The sequence below is a fragment of the Heptranchias perlo genome, chromosome 36, assembly GCF_035084215.1.
Source record: "Heptranchias perlo isolate sHepPer1 chromosome 36, sHepPer1.hap1, whole genome shotgun sequence".
Classification (NCBI taxonomy): Eukaryota; Metazoa; Chordata; class Chondrichthyes; order Hexanchiformes; family Hexanchidae; genus Heptranchias; species Heptranchias perlo.
Window position 1 is genome coordinate 24,579,497 of NC_090360.1, and position 26,050 is coordinate 24,605,546.

At 44.0% G+C, this 26,050-nt stretch overlaps 1 protein-coding gene across 3 annotated transcripts in view; it reads right to left on the reverse strand.

Annotated features, from left to right (window-relative positions):
• The window catches only part of fam149b1 (family with sequence similarity 149 member B1), a 155,975-nt gene that overhangs the window by 55,500 nt on the left and 74,425 nt on the right, over positions 1-26,050 (reverse strand). For all 3 annotated transcript variants that reach the window (XM_067972776.1, XM_067972775.1, XM_067972777.1), the window contains 3 exons: positions 25,660-25,763; positions 11,043-11,258; positions 721-841 (listed from right to left, as the gene is read on the reverse strand). In XM_067972776.1, coding sequence (XP_067828877.1) covers positions 721-841; positions 11,043-11,258; positions 25,660-25,763 — 441 coding nt within the window. The remainder of the gene's footprint in view (positions 1-720; positions 842-11,042; positions 11,259-25,659; positions 25,764-26,050) is intronic.

Genomic DNA, 26,050 nt, shown 5'->3' on the forward strand with positions numbered 1-26,050 from the left:
CAGATTATCAATAGGAGAGAGTATAATAGTTACAGATTATCAATAGGAGAGAGTATAATTGTTACAGATTATCAATAGGAGCGAGTGTAATAGTTACAGATTATCAATTGGAGCGAGTGTAATAGTTACAGATTATCAATAGGAGTGAGTATAATTGTTACAGATTATCAACAGGAGAGAGTGTAATAGTTACAGATTATCAATAGGAGAGAGTATAATAGTTACAGATTATCAATAGAAGAGAGTATAATAGTTACAGATTATCAATAGGAGAGAGTGTAATAGTTACAGATTGTCAATTGGAGGGAGTATAATAATTACAGATTATCAATAGAAGAGAGTATAATAGTTACAGATTATCAATAGGAGAGAGTATAATAGTTACAGATTATCAATAGGAGAGAGTATAATAGTTACAGATTATCAATAGAAGAGAGTATAATAGTTACAGATTATCAATAGAAGAGAGTATAATAGTTACAGATTATCAATAGGAGAGAGTGTAATAGTTACAGATTATCAATTGGAGGGAGTATAATAATTACAGATTATCAATAGAAGAGAGTATAATAGTTACAGATTATCAATAGGAGACAGTATAATAGTTACAGATTATCAATAGGATCGAGTATAATAGTTACAGATTGGAATTATATGAATAGGTGACACGTAGGTGGCAGTAACTGAAGCAATCTGCAGCAGGGGCACTTCTTCAAGTACCTGCGGTCGAGCAGTTAATTTTTCAGCTGAATGATTGATATCGGCGCTGCTGATCGGTGGGAGCAGGGCGTTGTGTCTGACAGGCGGAGTTGGGGCGGAGAGGCGATCACTGGCTGTCTGTCTATAATCCAAAAGAAGAAAAAGGTTAATTTTGATTTCTTGAGCTTCCTAAAGTGCATGACTGCTTCCATTGAGACTCACATTTCTGGTCCACATAACATATTATCACAGCGGATAGTGTATTTATGCACTTACCCAGGGAAAGGGAGAAACTATGAAAAATCCATTAACAGGAAATGCTGCTGTCACAATCTTTGCTCACAGAGAGCACCATTTGCAACCAGTGCAGGATGATTTGAATGACCACATTTAAAATCTACTCTAATTTCACAAAGATAACCTAGAAGGTACATTGACAAAACAAACAGTCCCAAGGCAGATAGTCTCCTGTGTGTTTTTCTCAGAATAATCGCCACATTCAAATGCAGGAGAGTTTCCCGGTGACATTCAGAGAGTGAAGATCGTTTGACCTTCTTTGGTGATTTTGTGTTCACTGAGGTATGAATGGATTACTTTTCCACTTTTGGCATTCAGTTTCTGCAGCTAACACTCCCAGGTTTGATATGGCATGAATTATAAGATAAAGCTGCCTCCACATTGGCCCAAAATGACATATCCTCAAGTCTTCAAAGAGAATCCCCTTGTGTGAATTTTTCCCCTTGTTGACCAGCCAGCTTGAGTTATGCTAACGAATGGTGCTTTGTGCCAAATTATTGGGTAGTTTTGTGCAAAGGTCTCAAGCCTAGTCAGTACTGCAATGATACTGCCCAAACGCCTATTACATAGCAGCTTTACTGGGGGCACGAACAGGAAATGCTGCTGGTACAATCTTTGCTCACAGAGAGCACCATTTCCCAATCAGTACAGGATCAGTCCAGCCTGCATTCAAACCTGGTCCCAGAAGTGAAAAGGATAACATGCCAACAACTCTCTCACTCAGTCTGAGAGAGTACCTCGACGTTTGAACAAATGGTCAGGTAAGCTGAATAGATGGTTAACAATTGTCTGGGTTTCTTACACTGACACTAAACTAAGGCAACAGAGGCCACGGTGTGCGGGGAGGCAGGGGGAGAAGAGAGAACATAACGGAATTCACGCTCGGGCCACCCCAAAGCCCTGCACTGTGACCAAATTATTATCTGAGCCACGTGCTAATTGGCGTCGGGACAAACAGATCAGGAACGTGACTGCATGGCTGAAAGACTGGTGTGGAAAGGAGAGGTTCCATTTCATGGGACACTGGCACCAGTACTGGGACAGGAGGGAGCTGTACCCCTGGGACGGGCTCCACCTGAACCAGGCTGGGACCCAGGTCCAAGCTGAAAGGATAAATAGGGCTGTAGAAAGGACTTTAAACCAATAAAAAGGGGGGAGGGCTCAGGCAGAAATAAAAATAAAAGCGAAAATAGCCCTAAGATAAGAAAAAGGGGCGAGAACAAAGTCCAGATCATCAATAGTGTTAAAGGTAATATAAATACTTCACGCTCAGAAAACAAATAGGAAATCATAAAATAACTGATAAAAAATGTAACAGGAGTGATGAAAAACAAGGAATGTGATAAGTTAAAATATATGAGAAAAACATCATCAGGGCAAAAGGGCAGGGCAAGGTTTGTTGCCCAAATAAGAGTTCTATACACTAATGCACGTAGCATAAGGAATAAAACAAGCAAATTAGAAGCGCAAACTCAGTTTAAATTGTATGACATAGTGGCCATCACTGAGACCTGGCTGCAAGCTGGGCATGTCTGGGAGATAAATATACCAGGTTATAAGGTCTTCAGAAAGAACAGGGAAATTGGAAAAGGAGGAGGAGTAGCAATAATGATAAAGGGACATTATTACAGCATTAGAAAGAGGGGATATCAGTACGGGTGAGCAGGCAGTCGAAACTCTCTGGGTAGAACTGAGGAATAGAAAAGGATGCAAGACTTTGGTGGGAGTTGTCTACAGACCTCCTGATAGCAGTGATAAAGTAACGGGATGCATAAACACAGAGATCAGAGAATCTGTTGCAAAAACAGAGTGGTGATAATAGGAGATTTTATTTTCACATAAACTGGGGGAAGCAGAACAGCTCGAGTCACAAAGGTAGTGAATTTCTTGAATGTATTCAGGACAGTTTTCTGGAACAATCTGTTCTTGAACCGACAAGGGAACAGGCCATCTTAGATTTAGTAATAAGTAATGAGCCTGAATTAGTCAACAATCTAGCAATAAGGGAACACCGAGCTAAGAATGACCATAATATAACAGAATTCGATATTAGGTTTGAGAGGGAGAACGGTGAGTCACGAACAAAAGTTTTAAATTTAGGTAAGACGGACTTTGGAGGGATGAGGCAGGAATTGAGCACATTAGACTAGGCAGAACTATTAATGGATAAAACAACAGATGAACAGTGGGAGGTGTTTAAAGAAGTATTTGGTAGATAGGTGAAGCATGTTTCAGTGGGGGAGCATTTAGGGAACTGAGATCATAATATCATTAGGTTTAGAACAGTTATGGAAAAGGACAAGGAATAATCAAATGTGAAAATGCTTAACTGGAGGAGGGCAAATTTCAGTGAGTTAAAAAGGGATCTTGCCCAGGTGGATTGGAATCAAAAATTGGTAGGCAAAACATTAATTGAACAATGGAGGCCTCCAAGGAGGAGATTGTTTGTGTACAGAGTAGACACATCCCTACGAGGGGGAAAGGAAGGGCATCCAATGCCAGAGCTCCCTGGATGACTAAAGATATAGAAAGTAAAATGAAACAGAAAAAGGAGGCTTATGATAAATGTAAGGTTCATAATACAGTAGAGAACCAGGCCGAATACAGAAAGTACAGAGGAGATCAAAAAAAGGGAATAAAGAGAGGCAAAAGGGGGAGTATGAGAATAGATTAGCGGGTAACATAAAAGGCAACCCAAAGGTCTTTCATAAACATATTACTAGTAAAAGAGTAGTCAAAGGAAGGGTGGGAATGATTAAGGACAAAAATAGGAGATCTTCTTGTGATGACAGAGGGCATGGCTGAGGTACTGAATGAATACTTCGCATCTGTCTTCACTAGAGAAGAAGATGCTGCCATTGTAACAGTTAAGGAGGAGGTAGTAGCGATATTGAATGAGATAAAAATAGATAAAGAGGAGGTACTTAAAAGATTGGCAGTACTCAAAGTAGAAAAGTCACCAGGTCCAGATGGGATGCATCCCAGGTTACTGAGGGAAGTAAAGGTGGAAATTGCAGAGGCTCTGGCCACAATCCTTCAATCCCCATTAGACATAGGGAAGGTGCCGGAGGACTGGAGGATTCAAATGTAACATCGCTGTTCCAAAAAGGGGAGAGGGATAAACTCGGCAATTACAGGCCAGTCAACTTAACATCAGTGGTGGGGAAACCTTTAGAGACAATAATCTGGGACAAAATTAATTGGCACTTGGAAAAGTATGGGCTAATAAATAAAAGTCAGCACGGATTTGGTAAAGGAAAATCATGTTTGACTAACTTGATTGCGTTCTTTGATGAAATAACGGAGAGGGTTGATGAGGGTAGTGCGGTTGATGTTGTGCACATGAACTTTCAAAAGGCATTTGATAAAGTATCACATAATAGACTTATTAGCAAGGTTAAAGGCCACAGGATTAAAGGGACAGTGGCAGCATGGATACAAAATTGGTTAAGGGACAGAAAGCAGAGAGTAGTGGTGAACGGTTGTTTTTCAGACTGGAGGGAAGTATACAGTGGTGTTCCCCAGGGGTCAGCATTAGGACCACTGCTCTTTTTGTTATATATTAATGACCTGACCTTGGGTATAGAGGGTATAATTTCAAAGTTTGCAGATGACACAAAAATCGGAAATGTAGTAAACAATGAAGAGGATAGTAACAGACTTCAGGAGGGCATAGACAGACTGGTGAAATGGGCAGACACACAACAGATGAAATTTAACTCAGAGAAGTGTGAAGTGATACATTTTGGTAGGAAGAATGAGGAGAGGCAATATAAACTAAATGGTACAATTTTAAAGGGGGTGCAGGAACAGAGAGACCTGGGGGTGCACATACACAAATCTTTGAAGCTGGCAGGACAAGTTGAGAAGGCTGTTAAAAAAGCATTTAGGATCCTGGGCTTTATTAATAGAGGCATAGAGTACAAAAGCAAGGAAGTTATGCTAAACCTTTATTAATCACTGGTTAGGCCTCAGCTGGAGTATTGTGTTCAATTGTGGCACCAGGCTTTAGAAAGGATGTCAAGGCCTTAGAGAGGGTGCAGAAGAGATTTACTGGAATGGTACCAGGGATGAGGGACTTCAGTTACGTGGAGAGACTGAAGAAGTGAGGGTAGTTTTCCTTAGAATAGAGAAGGTTAAGGGGAGATTTGATAGAGGTGTTCAAAATCATGAAGGGTTTTGATAGAGTAAATAAGGAGAAACTGTTCCCAGTGGCAGAAGGGTCGGTAACCAGAGGGCACAGATTTAAGGTGATCGGCAAAAGAGTCAGAGGCGACATGAGGAAACATTTTTTTACGCAGCGAGTTGTTATGATCTAGAATGCGCTGCCTGAAAGGGCGGTAGAAGCAGATTCAATAATAACTTTCAAAAGGGAATTGGATAAATACTTGAAGGAAAACAAATTACAGGGCAATGGGGAAAGAGCAGGTAATAGGACTAATTGGATAGCTCTTTCAAAAATCCGGCACGGGCACGATGAGCCGAACGGCCTCCTCCTGTGCTGAGAGGATATACTTATCAGGAAAGGCTGAATAGGCTGGGGCTGTTTTCTCTCGAAAAGAGAAGGCTGAGGGGTGACCTGATAGTGGTCTTTAAGATAATGAAAGGGTTTGATAGGGTGGAGGTAGAAAATGTTTCCACTTGTGGGGAAGTCTAAAACTGGAGGTCATCAATATAAAATAGTCGCTAATAGATCCAACAGTGAATTCAGGAGAAACTTCTTTACCTAAAGAGTGGTGAGAAGTGGAATGCGCTACCACAAGGAATAGTTAATGCAAATAGCATAGATATATTTAAGGGGAAGCTAGATAAGCACATAAGGGAGAAAGGAATAGAAGGATATGCTGATATAGTCAGATTAAGAAGGGAGGGAGGAGGCTCATGTGTAGCATAAACATTCTGAGCTGTAGTTTCGATGTAACTCAATGCACCTATTATGATACTATGAATAAGGGCACAAATTAGACATATTCCAAAAAGAAGTAAAGATGGTGCAGCAAAAAGTGGAAGAGCTTAGATTTGTAGAGAAACTAAAACTGAAATGATACTGAAAAAAAGAGAGGCTATTGTAAATCTACAAATATAAACAAACAAACAGTACACAAAATATAGAAGGGAAACAAAGACAGATTAGAAAGGATAAGGGGACACCAAATGGAAGGTACAAGAGGGGGAGTGGAGCAGTTCAATGGGAGGACTATAGATAAGGGAGGAGTACGGAAACAAAGTGGTGGAAGTCGAGGTGGAAGAGGCCCTGGGCCCTGACGGAGCATAACCTCGAATGTGGAGGAAAGTCAGAGAACAAACTGCTGACGCTCCGACACAATCTTTCAAATATTCTTGGATATCAAATTTGTGCCAGAGGGCTGGCAATGTTACACCTCTTGTAAAAGGGAGAAATGAATCAACCAAATAATGACAGACGAGTCTGCCTAACACCTGTCGTGGGTAAGCTTCTGAAAGAGCATAATTCGGAATAAAGTTAGTCCTTACCTAGGGAGGTGTGAGTTAATTCAGGACAGGCAGCATGGATTTGTAACAGTAAGTTGTATCTGACAAATTCTATTGAGTTCTTTGGGGAAGATGGGTATCGAGGGATATGGGCCAAGTGCAGGCAATTGGGACTAGCTTAGTGGTATAAACTGGGCGACATGGACATGTTGGGCCGAAGGGCCTGTTTCCATGTTGTAACTTCTATGAGTAAATAATGAAGTGCATTGAAAAGGAAATCCAATGAATTTTGTGTTTGATGAGGTGCCACATTGGAAGCTGTTGATGAAGTTTGTTGTTTTTCAGTCTGGAGGGATGTAAGTAGTGGGCCCCTCAGGAATTCGAATCATTAAAAGGTTACAGCACGGAAGGAGGCCATTCGGCCCATCGAGTCCTCCCCGGCTCTATGCAAGAGCAATCCAGCTAGTCCCACTCCCTCGCTCTATCCCCGAAGCCCTGCAAATTTTTTCCTTTCAAGTACTTATCCAGTTCCCTTTTGAAGGCATGATTGAATCTGTCTCCACCACCCCCTCGGGCAGTGCATTCCAGATCCTAACCGCTCGCTAGGTAAAGAAATTTTTCTTCATGTCACCTGTGGTTCTTTTGCCGATCACCTTAAATCTATGCCCTCTGGTTCTTGACCATTCCGCCAATGGGAACAGTTTCTCTCCATCTACTCCATCTAGACTCTTCATGATTTTGAATACCTCTATCAAATCTCCTCGCAACCGTCTCTGTTCCAAGGAGAACAACCCCAGCTTCTCCAGTCTCTCCACATAACTGAAGTCCCTCATCCCTGGAATCATTCTAGTAAATCTCTTCTGCACCCTCTCAAAGGCCTTTACATCTTTCCTAAAGTGCGGTGTCCAGAACTGGACACAATACTCCAGTTGTGGCCAAACCAGTGTTTTATAAAGGTTCATTGTGACTTCCATTATTTTGTACTCAATGCCTCTATTTATAAAACCCAGGATCCCGTATGCTTTTTTAACCGCTTTCTCAACCTGCCCTGCCATCTTCAATGATTTTTTTTTAATATTCGTTCACGGGATGTGGGCGTCGCTGGCGAGGCCGGCATTTATTGCCCATCCCTAATTGCCCTCGAGAAGGTGGTGGTGAGCCGCCTTCTTGAACCGCTGCAGTCCGTGTGGTGAAGGTTCTCCCACAGTGCTGTTAGGAAGGGAGTTCCAGGATTTTGACCCAGCGACAATGAAGGAACGGCGATATATTTCCAAGTCGGGATGGTGTGTGACTTGGAGGGGAACGTGCAGGTGGTGTTGTTCCCATGTGCCTGCTGCTCTTGTCCTTCTAGGTGGTAGAGGTCGCGGGTTTGGGAGGTGCTGTCGAAGAAGCCTTGGCGAGTTGCTGCAGTGCATCCTGTGGACAGTACACACTGCAGCCACAGTGCGCCGGTGGTGAAGGGAGTGAATGTTTAGGGTGGTGGATGGGGTGCCAATCAAGCGGGCTGCTTTATCTTGGATGGTGTCGAGCTTCTTGAGTGTTGTTGGAGCTGCACTCATCCAAGCAAGTGGAGAGCATTCCATCACACTCCTGACTTGTGCCTTGTAGATGGTGGAAAGGCTTTGGGGAGTCAGGAGGTGAGTCACTCGCCGCAGAATACCCAGCCTCTGACCTGCTCTCGTAGCCACAGTATTTATATGGCTGGTCCAGTTAAGTTTCTGGTCAATGGTGACCCCCAGGATGTTGATGGTGGGGGATTTGGTGATGGTAATGCCGTTGAATGTCAGGGGGAGGTGGTTAGACTCTCTCTTGTTGGAGATGGTCATTGCCTGGCACTTATCTGGTGCGAATGTTACTTGCCACTTATGAGCACAAGCCTGGATGTTGTCCAGGTCTTGCTGCATGCGGGCTCGGACTGCTTCATTATTTGAGGGGTTGCGAATGGAACTGAACACTGTGCAGTCATCAGCGAACATCCCCATTTCTGACCTTATGATGGAGGGAAGGTCATTGATGAAGCAGCTGAAGATGGTTGGGCCTTGGACACTGCCCTGAGGAACTCCTGCAGCAATGTCCTGGGGCTGAGATGATTGGCCTCCAACAACCACTACCATCTTCTTTTGTGCTAGGTATGACTCCAGCCACTGGAGAGTTTTCCCCCTGATTCCCATTGACTTCAATTTTACTAGGGCTCCTTGGTGCCACACTCAGTCAAATGCTGCCTTCATGTCAAGGGCAGTCACTCTCACCTCACATCTGGAATTCAGCTCTTTTGTCCATGTTTGGACCAACGCTGTAATGAGGTCTGGAGCCGAGTGGTCCTGGCGGAACCCAAACTGAGCATCGGTGAGCAGGTTATTGGTGAGTAAGTGCCGCTTGATAGCACTGTCGATGACACCTTCCATCACTTTGCTGATGATTGAGAGTAGACTGATGGGGCGGTAATTGGCCGGATTGGATTTGTCCTGCTTTTTGTGGACAGGACATACCTGGGCAATTTTCCACATTGTCGGGTAGATGCCAGTGTTGTAGCTGTACTGGAACAGCTTGGCTAGAGGCGCAGCTAGTTCTGGAGCACAAGTCGTCAGCACTACAGCTGGGATGTTGTCGGGGCCCATAGCCTTTGCTGTATCCAGTGCACTCAGCCGTTTCTTGATATCACGTGGAGTGAATCGAATTGGCCGAAGACTGGCTTCTGTGATGGTGGGGATATCGGGAGGAGGCCGAGATGGATCATCCACTCGGCACTTCTGGCTGAAGATGGTTGCAAACACTTCAGCCTTGTCTTTTGCACTCATGTGCTGGACTCCCCCATCATTGAGGATGGGGATGTTTGCAGAGCCTCCTCCTCCCGTTAGTTGTTTAATTGTCCACCACCATTCACAACTGGATGTGGCAGGACTGCAGAGCTTTGATCTGATCCGTTGGTTGTGGAATCGCTTAGCTCTGTCTATAGCATGTTGCTTCCGCTGTTTAGCATGCATGTAGTCCTGAGTTGTAGCTTCACCAGGTTGGCACCTCATTTTTAGGTACGCCTGGTGCTGCTCCTGGCATGCTCTTCTACACTCCTCATTGAACCAGGGTTGATCCCCTGGCTTGTTGGTAATGGTAGAGTGAGGAATATGCCGGGCCATGAGGTTACAGATTGTGCTGGAATACAATTCTGCTGCTGCTGATGGCCCACAGCGCCTCATGAATGCCCAGTTTTGAGCTGCTAGATCTGTTCTGAATCTATCCCATTTAGCACGGTGGTAGTGCCACACAACACGTTGGATGGTGTCCTCAGTGCGAAGACGGGACTTCATCTCCACGAGGACTGTTCTCTCTGTTCCTGTACACCTTTTAGAGTTGTGCCCTCTAGTTTATATTGCCTCTCCTTGTTCTTCCTACCAAAATATATCACTTTGCATTTTTCTGCGTTAAATTTCATCTGCCACGTGTCCGCCCATGCCACCAGCCTGTCTATATCCTCTTGAAGTCTCTCACTATCCTTCTCACTGTTTACTATCCTTCCAAGTTTTGTGTCATCTGCAAATTTTGAAATTGTGTCCTGTACACCCAAGTCCAATTCATTAATATATAATCAAGAAAAGCAGTGGTCCCAGCACCGACCCCTGGGGAACACCACTGAACACCTTCCTCCAATCTGAAAAACAACCGTTCACCACTACTCTCTGCTTCCTGTCCCTTAGCCAATTCTGTATCCATGTTGCTACTGCCCCCTTTATTCCATGGGCTGCAATCTTGATGATAAGCCTACTATGCGGACTTAATCAAACGTCTTTTGAAAGTCCATATAGCCACATCAACTGCATTCCCCTCATCTACCCTCTCTGTTACCTCATCAAAAAACTTTATCAGGTTAGTTAAACACAATTTGCCTTTAACAAATCTGTTCTGGCTTTCCCTAATCAATCCACACTTGTCCAAGTGACTGTTAATTCTGTCCCGGATTATCGTTTCTAAAAGTTTCCCCACCACTGAGGTTAAACTGACTGGTATATAGTTGCTGGGTTTATCCTTACACCCTTTTTTAAACAAGGGTGTAACACTTGCAATTCTCCAGACCTCTGACATCACCCCCCGTATCTACAGATGTTTGGAAGATTATGGCCAGTACCTCCGCAATTTAAAAGCAGTGTTAAGACCACTGCTTTTATCAATATAGATAAATGATCTGGATTCAGGTATGGTAACACAATAACAACATTTGCAACAATAAGAAGATAGTCAGTGTGGTCAACTGGGAAGAGGACTGTAAGTGACTCCAGGATACAGACAGATTAGTGGACACAAGTATTCAAGATTCTTAAGAGAAGATATGTATGAGATGGCCACAAATTCAAGTACCAGGAAACAGGACTCATGGGGGGGAAGGTGCACAGGCAGTTTAGGATGAACTATTTTATGCTGAGGGTGATCAACGTGTGGAATGAAGGAGAGTGGACGAACAAAGTGTGAAAGAATTTAAGGGAGAATTTGACAGACCTATGGCAGAGTGGCTGATTGAGTTTATGGGAGCTGCCGGGTTCACTGCAGAGTGTTTTCCAGTTCTATACTTTCCTATGCTCCACACTTTTATACATTGTACTTACAGCCGTATTCCACGCACCACTTCATCAACCGGAGTTCCAGAGTGGGATAAACTGGAATGTATTGGGTGGAGCGTCCGAGGAGGATTGCGTCTTCGTGCAGAATGGACTGGGCGGGACAGAGAGGAAACACTATGTTCCAGCAGATGGTTTGAACGAAATCGGTTTGAAGAGAGGGTGCTTGAAAATGGTCGCAGAACAGGCCTCTCATCTGAATCCCTGTAATCAAGTTCACCATAAAACACATCAACAATCCATCTGTCACTCCTTCAAGTATCCCCCAATGCTCCCCCACAAGTCCCCACACACACCCAAACTCACCAACACTGCCCTGCTCTTCCCTTAACGCCAATAACACAAACCTCGATGCCTCAATTATACAGGAAAGAACACATGTCTGGAGATCGATGTCTTCAATGTTACTCTCCACAAACCAGTCGACTGTACTGACTTTGCAACTCAATTTCAATCCTGTCCCAACTTTCAAATAACAATATTGCCAAAAGGTTCTGCTTAAATATACATATTTAAATTGAGGATTTTTATCCTGAATCTCCCTCCAAACTTGCCATCTGGAACTTGCCAGTGATTATATGGTCATGGAAAAGGACAGGGAGGGGCCGGAAATAAAGGTTCTAAATTGGGGGAAGGCCGATTTTAATAGGATAAGGCAGGATCTGGCCAAAATGGACTGGGATCAGCTGCTTGTAGGAAAATCCGCATTGGAGCAATGGGAGTCTTTCAGAAGGGAGATTGAGACCATACAATGGCAACATGTTCCCGTAAAGGTCAAAGGTGGTTCCAAGAACTCCAGGGAACCTTGGATGTCAGGGGATATACGAGAATGGATTAGGAAAAAAAGGAGGGCTTTTGGCAGATACAAAAGGCTAAAGACGGAGGAAGCCCTAGAGGAGTACAAAAAGTGCAGGGGGATACTTAAAAAAGAAATTAGGAGATCAAGGAGGGGCCATGAAAAAACACTGGCGAGCAAAATAAAGGAAAATCCTAAGATGTTTTATAAGTATATTAAGGGTAAGAGGATAACTAGGGAAAAAATAGGGCCCATTAGGGACAAAAATGGCAATCTGTGTGTGGAGCCGGCAGATGTAGGAGGGGTTCTAAATGAATTTTTTGCATCTGTTTTCACTATGGAGAAGGACGACGTAGACAGAGAAATACGACAGGGGGACTGTGATATACTCGAACATATTAACATCGAGCGGGAGGAGGTATTGGCGGTTTTAGCAGGCCTAAAAATGGATAAATCCCCAGGCCTGGACGAAATGTATCCCAGGCTACTGTGTGAGGCAAAGGAGGAGATTGCGGGGGCTCTAACACATATATTCAGAACCTCTCTGGCCACAGGGGATGTGCCAGAGGACTGGAGAACCGCTAATGTAGTACCATTATTCAAGAAGGGGAGTAGGGAAAAACCGGGGAACTACAGGCCAGTGAGCCTAACATCAGTGGTAGGAAAATTATTGGAAAAAATTCTGAAGGACAAAATTAGTCTCCACTTGGAGAAGCAAGGATTAATCAGGGATAGTCAACATGGCTTTATCAAGGGAAGATCATGTCTGACTAATTTGATTGAATTTTTTGAGGGGGTGACTAGGCATGTGGATGAGGGTAACGCAGTGGATGTGGTATACATGGATTTCAGTCAGGCCTTCGATAAAGTCCCGCACAGGAGACTGGTCAAGAAGGTACGAGCCCATGGAGTCCAGGGTGCCTTGGCACTTTGGATACAAACTGGCTTAGTGGCAGAAGGCAGAGGGTGATGGTCGAAGGTTGTTTTTGTGACTGGAAGCCTGTGGCCAGTGGGGTACCACAGGGATCTGTGCTGGGGCCCTTGCTGTTTGTGGTCTACATTAATGACTTGGATATGAATGTAAAAGGTATGATCAGTAAGTTCGCTGATGATACAAAAATTGGTAGGGTGGTAAATAGCGAGGAGGATTGCCTCAGTCTGCAGGACGATATAGATGGGTTGGTCAGATGGGCGGAACAGTGGCAAATGGAATTTAACCCGGAAAAGTGCGAGGTGATGCACTTTGGAGGGACTAACAAGGCAAGGGAATACACAATGAATGGGAAGACCCTAGGCAAGACAGAGGGTCAGAGGGATCTTGGTGTGCAAGTTCACAGATCCCTGAAGGCAGCGCAACAGGTAGATAAGGTGGTAAAGAAGGCATATGGGATACTTGCCTTTGTTAGCCGAGGCATAGAATATAAGAGCAAGGAGGTTATGATGGAGCTGTATAAAACACTGGTTAGGCCACAGCTGGAGTACTGTGTGCAGTTCTGGTCGCCGCACTACAGGAAGGATGTGATCGCTTTGGAGAGGGTGCAGAGGAGATTCACCAGGATGTTACCAGGGCTGGAGCGCTTCAGCTATGAAGAGAGACTGGGAAGATTGGGTTTGTTTTCCTTGGAGCAGAGGAGGCTGAGGGGGGACATGATTGAGGTGTACAAAATTATGAGGGGCATAGATAGGATGGATACTAAGGAGCTTTTTCCCTTCGTTGAGGGTTCTATAACAAGGGGGCATAGATTCAAGGTAAAAGGCGGGAGGTTTAGAGTGGATTTGAGAAAGAACTTTTTCACCCAGAGGGTGGTTGGAGTCTGGAACTCACTGCCTGAGAGGGTTGTGGAGGCAGGAACCCTCATAACATTCAAGAAGCATTTGGATGAGCACTTGAAATGCCATAGCATACAAGGCTACGGACCAAATGCTGGAATATGGGATTAGATTCGACTGGGCTTGATGGCCGGCGCGGACACGATGGGCCGAAGGGCCTCTATCCGTGCTGTATAACTCTATGACTCTACTCTATGACTCTATATGAACTTTGGTTGTTTTTTGAGTTCTAGATAGTAAACAAATAAAATAAATGCAGCTGCTGCAAATATTTACATCACCCAGTTACATCGAGTATACAGCATAGAAACAGGCCATTCGGCCCAACTGGTCCATGCCGGTGTTTATGTTCCACACGAGCCTCCTCCCATCTGACTTCATCTAACCCTATCAGCATATCCTTCTATTCCTTTCTCCCTCATGTGTTTATCTCGCTGCCCCTTAACTATTCGCCTCAACTACACCTTGTGCCAGTGAGTTCCATATTCTCATCACTCTCTGGGTAAAGAAGGTTCTCCTGAACTCCCTATTGGATTTATTAGGGACTATCTTATATTTATGACATCTAGTTTTAGACTCTCCACAAGTAGAAACATTTTCTCTACGTCTACCCCATCCATCCCTTTCATTATCTTAAAGATATAACCAGGTTATAATAAATCATAGGTCATAATCAAGACGTTATCAGCCTTCTCTTTCCTCGAGAAAAGAGTCCCAGCCTGTTCAGCCTTTAATGATAAGTATATCCTCTCAGCTCTGGTATCATCCTTGTGAATCCTTATTGCACCTTCCCCAATGCATCTACATCCTTTTTATAAAATGGAGACCGGAAGTGTGGTCTAACCAAGGTTCTATATGAGTTTAACATAACTTCTCGGTTTTTCAATTCTATCTCTCTTGGAGTTCTTGGATTGCCTTTTTTAGAGCCTTATAGTACGTCGCTACTTTCAGTGATTTGTGTATCTGTACCCCTTTGCTCCTCTATCCCATTTAGACTCTTATTATCCAAGCAGTATGTGGCCTCCTTATTCTTCCCATCAAAATGCACCACCTCACACTTATCTATATTGAAATTCATTTGCCAATTACACGCCCATTCTCCAAGTTTATTAATGTCCTTGCATTTTGACCCATTCTTCCTTTGTATTAACTACACCCCCCAATTTGGTGTCATTTGCAAATTTTGAAATTGTACTTCCGATTCCCAAGTCCAAATCATTTATGTAAATTGTGAACAACGGTGGTCCCAGCACTGATCCCTGTGGAACACAACTTCCTGCCTTTTGCGAGTCTGAGTCGTTACCCTTAACCCCTATTCTGTTTTCTGTTTTCATAGAATCATAGAAAATTTACGGCACAGAAGGAGGCCATTCAGCCCATCATGTCCACGCAGGCTGAGAAACGAACCACCCAGCCTAATCCCACTTTCCCGCATTTGGTCTCTAGCCCTGCAGGTCACGGCTCTTCAGGTGCACATCCAGGTATTTTTTAAATGAGATGAGGGTTTCTGCCTCTACCATCCTCTCAGGCAGTGAGTTCCAGACCCCCACCACCCTCTGGGTGAAAAAACTTTTCCTCATTTCCGCTCTAATCCTTCTACCAATCACTTTAAATCTGTGCCCCCTGGTTATTGACCCCTCTGCCAAGGGAAATAGGACCTTCCTATCCACTCTATCTAGGCCCCTCATAATTTTGTACATCTCAATCAAATCATCCCCCAGCCTCCTCTGTTCCAAGGAAAACAACCCCAGCCTATCCAATTTGTCATCATAGCTAAAATTCTCCAGTCCTGGCAACATCCTCATAAATTTCCTCTGCACCCTCTCGAGTGCAATTACATCCTTCCTGTAATGTGGTGACCAGAACTGTGTGCAGTACTCAAGCTGTGGCCTAACTAGTGTTTTATACATATGTTCCAGCATAACATCTGTGCCTCGGCTAATAAAGGAAAGCATTCCATATGCCTTCTTAACCACCTTGTCTACCTGTTCTGTGGATCTGTGGACAAGCACTCCAAGGTCCCTCACTTCCTCTACACCTCTCAGTATCCTCCCATTTATTGTGTATTCCCTTGCTTTGATTGCTCTCCCCAAATGCATTACCTCACACTTCTCCGGATTGAATTCCATTTGCCATTTTTCTGCCCATCTGACCAGTCCATTGACATCTTCCTGCAGTCTACAGCTTTCCTCCTCACTATCAACCAAATGACCTATCTTTGTGTCATCCGCAAATTTCTTAAACATGCCCTCTACATTTAAGTCCAAATTGTTAATATATACCACAAAAAGCAAAGGACCTAGTGCCGAGCTCTGTGGAACCCCACTGGAAACAGCCTTCCAGTCACAAAAACACCTGTCGACCATTACCCTTTGCTTCCTGCCACTGAGCCAATTTTGGATCCAATTTGCCTCATTCCCTTGGATCCCATGGGCCTTTACTGCCATGTGGGACCTTGTCAAAAGCCTTGATAAAATCCATGTACACTACATCAATTGCGCTACCCTCATCGATCCTCCTGGTCACCTCCTCGAAAAATTCAATCAAGTTAGTCAGACACGACCTCCTCTTAACAAATCCTTGATCAGTCTGTGCCTTTCTAAGTGACAGTTTATCCTGTCCCCCAGAATTGATTCCTCAGAATTGTTTTGTAGCCAGCTTTTTATTTTATTCATTCCTGGGATGTAGGAGTCACTGGCAAGGCCAGCATTTATTAACCATCCCTAGTTGCCACTTGAGAAGGTGGTGGTGAGGCGCCTTCTTGACAACTGAGTGGCTTGCTAGGCCATTTCAGGGGGCAGGTATGAATCAACCACATTGCTGTGGGTCTCGAGTCACATATAGGCCGGGTAAAGACAGCAGGTTTCCTTCCCTAAAGGACATCAGTGAACCAGATGGGTTTTTACAACAATTCAGTAGTTTCATTGTCACCATTACTGATACTAGTTTTTTATTCCAGATTTTTTTATTTTTTAATTAACTGAATTTAAATTCCCCAGCTGCCATGGTGGGATTTGAACTCATGTCTCTGGATTATTAGTCCAGGCCTCTGGATTACTAGTCCAGTAGCATAACCACTATGCTACCGTACCCGTACCCTTGCTATCCATTCTGCTACTATTCCCTGACTCCATGCGCTCAGGCCTTAGTCATGAGTCTAGTGCGGTACGTTGTCGAAGGCCATTTGAAAATCCAAATATATTACATCTACTGCATTACCCTTGTCTACCCTTTCTGTTACTTCTTCAAAGAATTCAATAAGATTGGTCAAGCATGACATTCCCTTCTGAAATCTGTGTTGACCACTTTTTTTTTGTTATCTAGATGTTTTTCGATTACATCTTTGAGTAAAGATTCCATAATCTTTCCTACCATTGACATTAAGCATTACAAAATATAAACAGCTGCTTTGAGACACTGACATTTGAGTCCTTCACCACCAGTCGGGTTTCTCCTCGGCCTTGTCCATGTTTGGCTCTCTTACTGTACATGTTGACTGTAGATGTGGCAGGTCGGCTATTATATAGTGAACATAGCCTTTGCTTCCAAAGTAGGGTGGTCCATCCTTTACCTTGTTTTTCATGTTTTATATATTTTAAAAAATCCAGTTATTTCACTACTCCAGAACAGGTTTCTCAGGGGTTTAGTATAATAGGAGGAGGCTATTCGGCCCATCGTGCCTGTGCCGGCTCTTTGAAAGAGCTATATGGTTAGTCCCACTGTCCTGCTCTTTCCCCATTGCCCTGTAAATTTTTTCCCTTCAAGTATTTATCCAATTCCCCTTTTGAAAGTTACTATTGAATATGCTTCCACCACCCTTTCAGGCAGTCATTCCAGATCATTACAACTCGCTGCCTAACAAAATGTTTCCTCATGTCGCCTCTGGCTCTTTTGCCGATCACCTTAAATCTGTGTCTTCTGGTTACCTACGCTTCTGCCATGGGAAATAATTTTTCCTTATTTACTCCATCAAAACCGTTCATGATTTTGAACACCTCTATCTAAAATGGTGGCTAAGGCAAACGTAGGTCCCTTAGAGGATGAGACCGGGAAATTAATGGTGGGAAACATGGAGATGGCAAAAATGCTGAACAAATATTTTGTTTCAGTCTTTACGGTAGAGGACACTAAGAATATCCCAACACTGGACAAACAGGGGGCTCTAGTGGGGGAGGAGCTAAATACGATTAAAATCACAAAGGAATTGGTACTCAGTAAATTAATGGGACTCAAGGCGGATAAATCCCCTGAACCTGATGGCTTACATCCTAGGGTCTTGAGAGAAGTGGCAGTAGGGATTGTGGATGCTTTGGTAATAATTTTCCAAAATTCTCTGGACTCGGCAAAGGTCCCGGCAAATTGGAAAACTGCTAATGTAACACCCTTATTTAAAAAGGGTATTAGGCAGAAGGCTGGAAATTATAGTTAGCCTAACATCTGTGGTGGGTAAAATTTTGGAGTCTAGTATTAAGGAGACAGTAGCGGAACATTTGGATAAACATAATTTAATAGGACAAAGTCAGCATGGCTTTATGAAGGGGAAGTCATGTCTGACAAATTTGCTTGAGTTCTTTGAGGACATAACGTACAGGGTAGATAAAGGGGAACCAGTGGACGTAGTGTATTTAGACTTCCAGAAGGCATTCGACAAGATGCCACATAAAAGATTATTGCTCAAGATAAAGAATCACTGGATTGGGGGTAATATTCTGGCATGGGTGGAGGATTGGTTATCTAACAGGAAGCAGAGAGTTGGGATAAATGGTTCATTCTCGGACTGGCAACCAGTAGCCGGTGGTGTTCCGCAGGGGTCAGTGCTGGGTCCCCAACTCTTCACAATCTATATTAACGATTTGGAGGAGGGGACCGAGTGTAACATATCAAAGTTTGTAGATTGATACAAAGATGGGAGGGAAAGTAGAGAGTGAGGAGGACATAAAAAACCTACAAGGGGATATAGACAGGCTGGGTGAGTGGGCGGAGATTTGGCAGATGCAATACAATATTGGAAAATGTGAGGTTATGCACTTTGGCAGGAAAAATCAGAGAGCAAGTTATTATCTTAATGGCGAAAAACTGGAAAGTACTGCAGTACAAAGGGATCTGGGGGTCCTAGTGCAAGAAAATCAAAAAGTTAGTATGCAGGTGCAGCAGGTAATCAAGAAGGCCAACGGAATGTTGGCTTTTATCGCTAGGGGGATAGAATATAAAAACAGGGAGGTATTGCTGCAGTTATATAAGGTATTGGTGAGACCGCACCTGGAATACTGCATACAGTTTTGGTGTCCATACTTAAGAAAAGACATACTTGCTCTCGAGGCAGTACAAAGAAGGTTCACTCGGTTAATCCCGGGGATGAGGGGGCGGACATATGAGGAGAGGTTGAGTAGATTGGGACTCTACTCATTGGAGTTCAGAAGAACGAGAGGCGATCTTATTGAAACATATAAGATTGTGAAGGGGCTTGATCGAGTGGATGCGGTAAGGATGTTCCCAAGGATGGGTGAAACTAGAACTAGGGGGCATTATCTTAGAATAAGGGGCTGCTCTTTCAAAACTGAGATGAGGAAAAATTTCTTCACTCAGAGGGTGGTGGGTCTGTGGAATTTGCTGCCCCAGGAAGCTGTGGAAGCTACATCATTAAATAAATTTAAAACAGAAATAGACAGTTTCCTAGAAGTAAAGGGAATTAGGGGTTACGGGGAGCGGGCAGGAAATTGGACATTAATTTAGATTTGAAGTTAGGATCAGATCAGCCATGGCGGAATGGCGGAGCAGGCTCGAGGGGCCGATTGGCCTACTCCTGCTCCTATTTCTTATGTTCTATCAAATCTCCTTCTCTGCTCCAACAAGAACAACCCCAGCTTCTCCAGTCTCTCCACACAACTGAAGTCCCTCATCCCTGGAACCATTCTAGTAAATCCCTTCTGCACCGTCTCTAAGGGTGACATTGTTCCTAAAATGCGGTGCCCAGAATTGAACACAATACTCCATCTGAGGCCTAACCAGTGTTTTATAAAGCTTTAGCATAACTTCTTTGCTCTTGCACTCTATGCCTTCATTAATAAAGCCAAGGATCCCATATGCTTTTTTAACAGCCTTCTCAACCTGCCCTGCTACCTTCAAAGATTTGTGTGTGTGCAACTGCAGGTCTCACTGTTCCTGCATCCAAATTGTACCATTTTGTTTATATTGCCTCTCCTCATTCTTGCTATCAAAATGTATCACTTCACACTTCTCTGTGTTAAATTTCATCTGACATGTGTCTGCCCATTTCACCAGTCTGTCTATGTCCTCCTGGAGTCTGTTATTATCCTCCACATTGTTTACTACATTTCCGAGTTTCGTATTAGCTGTAAACTTGGAAATTATACCCTTTATACCCAAGTCCAGATCATTAGTATATATCGAAAAGAGCAGTGGTCCTAATACTGACCCCTGGGGAACACCACTGTATACTTCCCTCCAGTCTGAAAAACAACTGTTCACCACTACTCTCTGCTTTCTGTCCCTTAGCCAATTTTGTATCCACGCTGCCACTGTCCCTTTAATCCCATGGGCTTTAATTTTGCTAACAAATCTATTATGTGGTACTTTATCAAATGCCTTTTGAAAGTCCATATACACAACATCAACCGTACTACCCTCATCAACCCTCTCTGTTACCTCATCAAAGAACTCAATCAAAGTTAGTCAAACACGATTTTCCTTTCACAAATCTGTGCTGACTTTCATTTTCCCCACCACTAACATTAGGCTGACTGGCCTGTAATTGTCGGGTTTATCCCTCTCCCCTTTTTTGAACAGGGGTGTAACATCTGCAATCCTCCAGTCCTCCGGCATCGTCCCCATATCTAAAGAGGATTGGAAGATTGTGACCAGAGCCTCCGTAATTTCCACCCTTACTTCTCTCAGTAACCGAGGATGCATCTCATCTGGACCAGGTGACTTTTCTACGTTGAGTACTGACAATCTTTTAAGTACCTCCTCTTTATTTATTTTTATCCTATCCAATATCGCTACTACTGCTTTACTGCTACTATGGCAGCATCCTCTTCTCTAGTGAAGATGGATGTGAACTATTCTTAGTGCCTCAGCCATGTCCTCTGCCGCCACAAGATCTCCTTTTTGGTCCCTTATCGGCCCCACCCTTCCTGTGACTACCCTTATACTATTTATACGTTTATAAAAGACTTTTGGGTTGCCTTTTGTGTTAGTCACTAATCTATTCTCGTACTCTCTCTTTTCTCCTCTTATTCCCTTTTTTAGATTCCTCTGTACTTTCTGTATTCAGCTTGATTCTCTACTGTATTATGAACCTCACATTTGTCATAAGTCTCCTTTTTCTGTTTTATTTTAATCTCTATATCTTTAGTCATCCAGGGAGCTCTAGCTTTAGTTAGTAACAATTGTCTATCAATAGATGAGAACTTACAAACAGCAAATCTTGGCACATTATGTACCAGGGCTGAACAGGTTAAATTATGAGTACAGATTGCATAAAGGTGGCTTGTATTCCTTGAGTTTAGAAGGTTGAGGGATGATCTAATTTAAAATGTTTATGGATTCAGCAGGGTAGATAGAGGGAAATTATTTCCTCTGCTGGGGAATCCAGAATGAGGAGGCATAACCTTGAAATTAAAGCCAGGCCATTAAGGAGTGAAATCAGGAAGCATGTTTTCACATTTTTCACAGGGTCGTGGAAATCTGGAACTCTCTCCCCCAAAGGGCTGTAGATGCTGGGGATCAAGTGAAACTTTCAAGACTGAGACTGGTAAGATTTTGGTTAGGTAAGGAATATGGAACCAAGATGGGTAAATGGGGTTGAGGTACAGATCAGCCATGATCTAATTGAATGGTAGAACAGACGGGAGGGGCCGCCTCCTGTTCCTATATTTCTGTGATTGGCCTGTTAAAAAGAAAAAGAAAATTCTGGGTCTCAGGCACAAATCCAGGCTGGCAGTTGTAGTCTGAGTACAAATCTTGAATTTAAAATGTTTCATCAATTTCACCTGAAGAGATAAAATATTTTAAATTCAGGACTTTTACTCAGAACCTCCCTCCAAATTTGAATAATGATAGAAAACACTATGAGGCTCCTAATGTGGTACTGGCACTGTGGCAGTGGGAGTGCTGCCCTTTGGATGCTGCACGCAGCTCTCACACAACGAGCTGACCTTGTGCTGTAATGCCACAATATTGCAATGACCGCCTTAAAGCTGTACTGCTACTAAGGGGTTGGAATGGCTGTAGCAAGACCAAGGCCAAGAAAATCATCCTTCCAGGATTCAGCTTTGGAGATCCTGTTAAAGGAGGCACTGAGACAAAGAGCATCATTTTTGGAGTGAGTAGTGTAACAACAACATGGATGGAGATCTCCCTTTCTCTCTGAATTCCTGGAAAAGGTCACAGCCTCACAACTACACTCCCAGCTCTCTCTGTTCAAAGTCTTCCGAATCAGGCATCCTGCCCACAACATTGACGCATTAATCAAAGTCACCAATAATATCTTATGTGAGTACAGCCACTCCATCAACCTCAACAGCTTCACTCCATGATCCATCTCCATGGCACTTTTCCCTCCTGGTTCTGCTCTTTACCAAAGACATTACATCGTCTCAAATGGTTTCTCCTCCCAGTCAGTTCTGGTGGACCCCAGGATTCCATCCTTGGCTTCCTCCTTAACATTTGGTGATGTTATCAGGAGGATGTGGTCAGCTGTTGTTTTTGACGTTAGTTGGGGGTGTTTTGGTGCCAGGAGAGGGGCGGAAACCTGATTGGAAGGATTCAAACAGGGAGTTGCAGGTGAGATGGCTGCAAATCTGGGAGGTGACGACACAATCAAGGAGTTTGGAAAGGAAACGGAAGTTGGAGATGAGGTGGTAATTTGCAAGAACAGAGGAGTCGAGGTGAGTTTTTTTGAAGGGGTTTTGTTGACCGCAGTTTTGAAAGGGACAGGGTCAATGCCGGAGGAAAAAGAACCATTTATAATTCCAGCTAGTATAGGAGGCAGGAAGGAAAGTTGGGCAGTCAGCAGTTTAGTGGGAATAGGGTGGAAGGCAAAGGGAAGGGGAAAGCAGCAGAAACAGCGGGTCTCTGTTTTGATGGCAAAGATATCCATGGGCTCCTTGCATTTGTTGTTACAGGTGAGGGTGGAAGGTATTGGGGAGAGAGATTTAAGGTCCTCTCATAAGGAGGACCCCCACCCCAACTTTTGCCTCCACACCCATTAACTCAATGGTCCTCTCATAAGAAGTCAAGGTGGATGGTTTTGACAGAGGAGAATGATCTGTTCGAGCTTGATGTGGTCCAGCCAGATCAGGCAACAGACGGTTAAGCTAGTAATGCTCAACTCTGACACCTCCCCCCGCTCCCCACCTCCAGAGTGGACCATTCTTTGCTGGTGTAGGAGTGTACGACACAGGGTGATGTGAAGTGCTGGTTGAGTCCGTACAATTCTCACCGGCTCCTCTCGGGTACCCGGGGCGGAAGAACATTCTTTTCAATACTTGCAGTAAGAAAGTAGACTGGAGTTTATAACACTGACCTGTTACAATGTAGGCCTGTGTGAAAACAACTGATTGAGTAAATAAGGAGATATGCAATGAAAATCGAAGGACACTCGCCATGGGCTTTGGGGAGGCTTCTGAATTCACCGTCTCCCACCCCAACTTTTGCCTCCACACCTATTAACTCAATGGTCCTCTCATAAAGAGTCAAAGGTCAAAGCTTTCGTAATCCTTCAGTCTGAAAATGTTGCCTCTTGTTTTGTGCAGATTTCTCCAGCAAGCAGATATGATACAGACATAAGCAAGAAAGAACTGTGAGCAGATGGGCTCTACAAAAATGCTTAGACAACAGCCATCTGATGTGAGTGTGTGAACATGCAGCAGGAGGAGCCTGGTATCTGGTACTGACCCAACACAGGTATCACCGTGATATAAGAACAGAAGAACATAAGAAATAGGAGCAGGAGTAGGCCAATCGGCCCCTCGAGCCTGCTCCGCCATTCAATAAGATCATGGCTGATCTGATCCTAACCTCAAATTTAAATTCATGTCCAATTTCCTGCCCGCTCCCCGTAACCCCTAATTCCCTTTACTTCTAGGAAACTGTCTATTTCTGTTTTGAATTTATTTAATGATGTAGCTTCCACAGCTTTCTGGGGCAGCAAATTCCACAGACCAACTACCCTCTGAGTGAAGAAGTTTCTCCTCATCTCAGTTTTGAAAGAGCAGCCCCTTATTCTAAGATTATGCCCCCTAGTTCTAGTTTCACCCATCCTTGGGAACATCCTTACCGCATCCACCCGATCAAGCCCCTTCACAATCTTATATGTTTCAATAAGATCGCCTCTCATTCTTCTGAACTCCAATGAGTAGAGTCCCAATCTACTCAACCTCTCTTCATATATCCAACCCCTCATCCCCGGGATTAACCGAGTGAACCTTCTTTGTACTGCCTCGAGAGCAAGTATGTCTTTTCTTAAGTATGGACACCAAAACTGTATGCAGTATTCCAGGTGCGGTCTCACCAATACCTTATATAACTGCAGCAATACCTCCCTGTTTTTATATTCTATCCCCCTAGCAATAAAAGCCAACATTCCGTTGGCCTTCTTGATCACCTGCTGCACCTGCATACTAACTTTTTGATTTTCTTGCACTAGGACCCCCAGATCCCTTCTCCAGATTCTCCAGACCCCATCACCTTCCCAGTACTGACAGAACCAGTAACTCTTCCAATGCTCCCAAACCCTGGGACTCCTTCCCCATAGTGTTCCGAGACTCCAGGAACCCAACAGTGCTCCCCGATCACGGGACATCTCTCCCAGTGCTACTAGACTCCAGGATCTATACTCATATCTAACACACTCCAAGACCTCCTCAGTGGTCCAGACTGTAGCACTCGCCCCAGGGGTACCATATCATAGGACCCCCCCCGCAACTCCCAGTGTGGACAGACTCCAGTAGTTCTCCCCAGTGCTCCCAAATCCTGGAACCTCACTCCACAGTGCTACCAGACTCAAGGAATCACCCAGTGAACCAAACCCCAAATGCCATCCCACAGAGCTACCAAAGTCCAGGCCCCCACTATAGTGCTATCAAGTCCCAGAACCACTTCCCAATGTGAAGTGAAATTGGTTCAAATGAAGTCCTATAAAATGAAATGGGGTCAAATGAAGTGAAATCGGGGCAAATGAATTCAACTGAAGTGAAATGGGGTCAAATTATGTCAAATGAAGTGAAATGGGGTGACTTGAAGCTCAGTGCCTTCCATAACTGTTGGAATATGGTTCCACCTCCAACATAACTATTTACATATTTAATTACAAAAAAACCTTCTCTGCCACCCTGAGCACTGATGTGGTCTTTCTCTCCCAGTTTGCCCGTAGTCTCAATGTGATGGAAAAAGTAACATAGAATCATAGAAGGTTACGGCATAGAAGGACGCCATTCGGCCCATCGTGTCTGTGCCGGCCAAAAAAGAGCTATCCAGCCTAATCCCACTTTCCAGCACTTGGTCCGTAGCCCTGTAGGTTACGGCACTTCAAGTGCACATCCAAATACTTTTTAAATGAGTTGAGGGTTTCTGCCTCTACCACCCTCTCAGGCAGTGAGTTCCAGACCCCCACCACCCTCTGGGTGAAAAAAATTCTCCTGAGCTCCCCTCTAATCCTTCTACCAATTACTTTAAATCTATGCCCCCTGGTCACTGACCCATCTGCTAAGGGAAATAGGTCCTCCCTATCCACTTTATCTAGTCCCCACATAATTTTATATACCTCAATTAAATCTCTCCTCAGCCTCCTTTGTTCCAAAGAAAATAACCCCAGCCTATCCAATCTTTTTTTAGACACAGATACAAACACCTCAATAAGAAAAAAGAGTCACACAGAAAAAGTGAGCAACACCACAGGACATCAAGACATTTACTAATGGACCTTCCACAAGGCCCATAGATAGGAACAGTACTTACTGAATCTTCCCAGGCAGTGGAGGGTTTCTCTGATAAAAGGGAATCCCTTGGATCTGCAAACTATTTGGGCTGCGCTGTACTGCCCCAATATGTGCTCGCTGAACCTGCATGAAAAAGGAATAAGACAGACTCAAACAACCACTTATATAGCAGCTTTAATGTAGAAAAATATCCCATTATGCTTCAGAGGTGCAATCAGACAAAAATGGCCACTAAGCCAAAGAAGGGGCTATCAGGATGGGTGGACCAAAGGCTCAGTCAATGAGGTAGGTCATGAGGATGGTCTTAGAAGGATGAGAAGGAGGTGGAGAGGTATAGGCAGGGAATTCAAGAGCGTGGGGCCTAGGCAGCTGAAGCATGACCACCAGTGGTACGGTGAAATGAGTGAAGG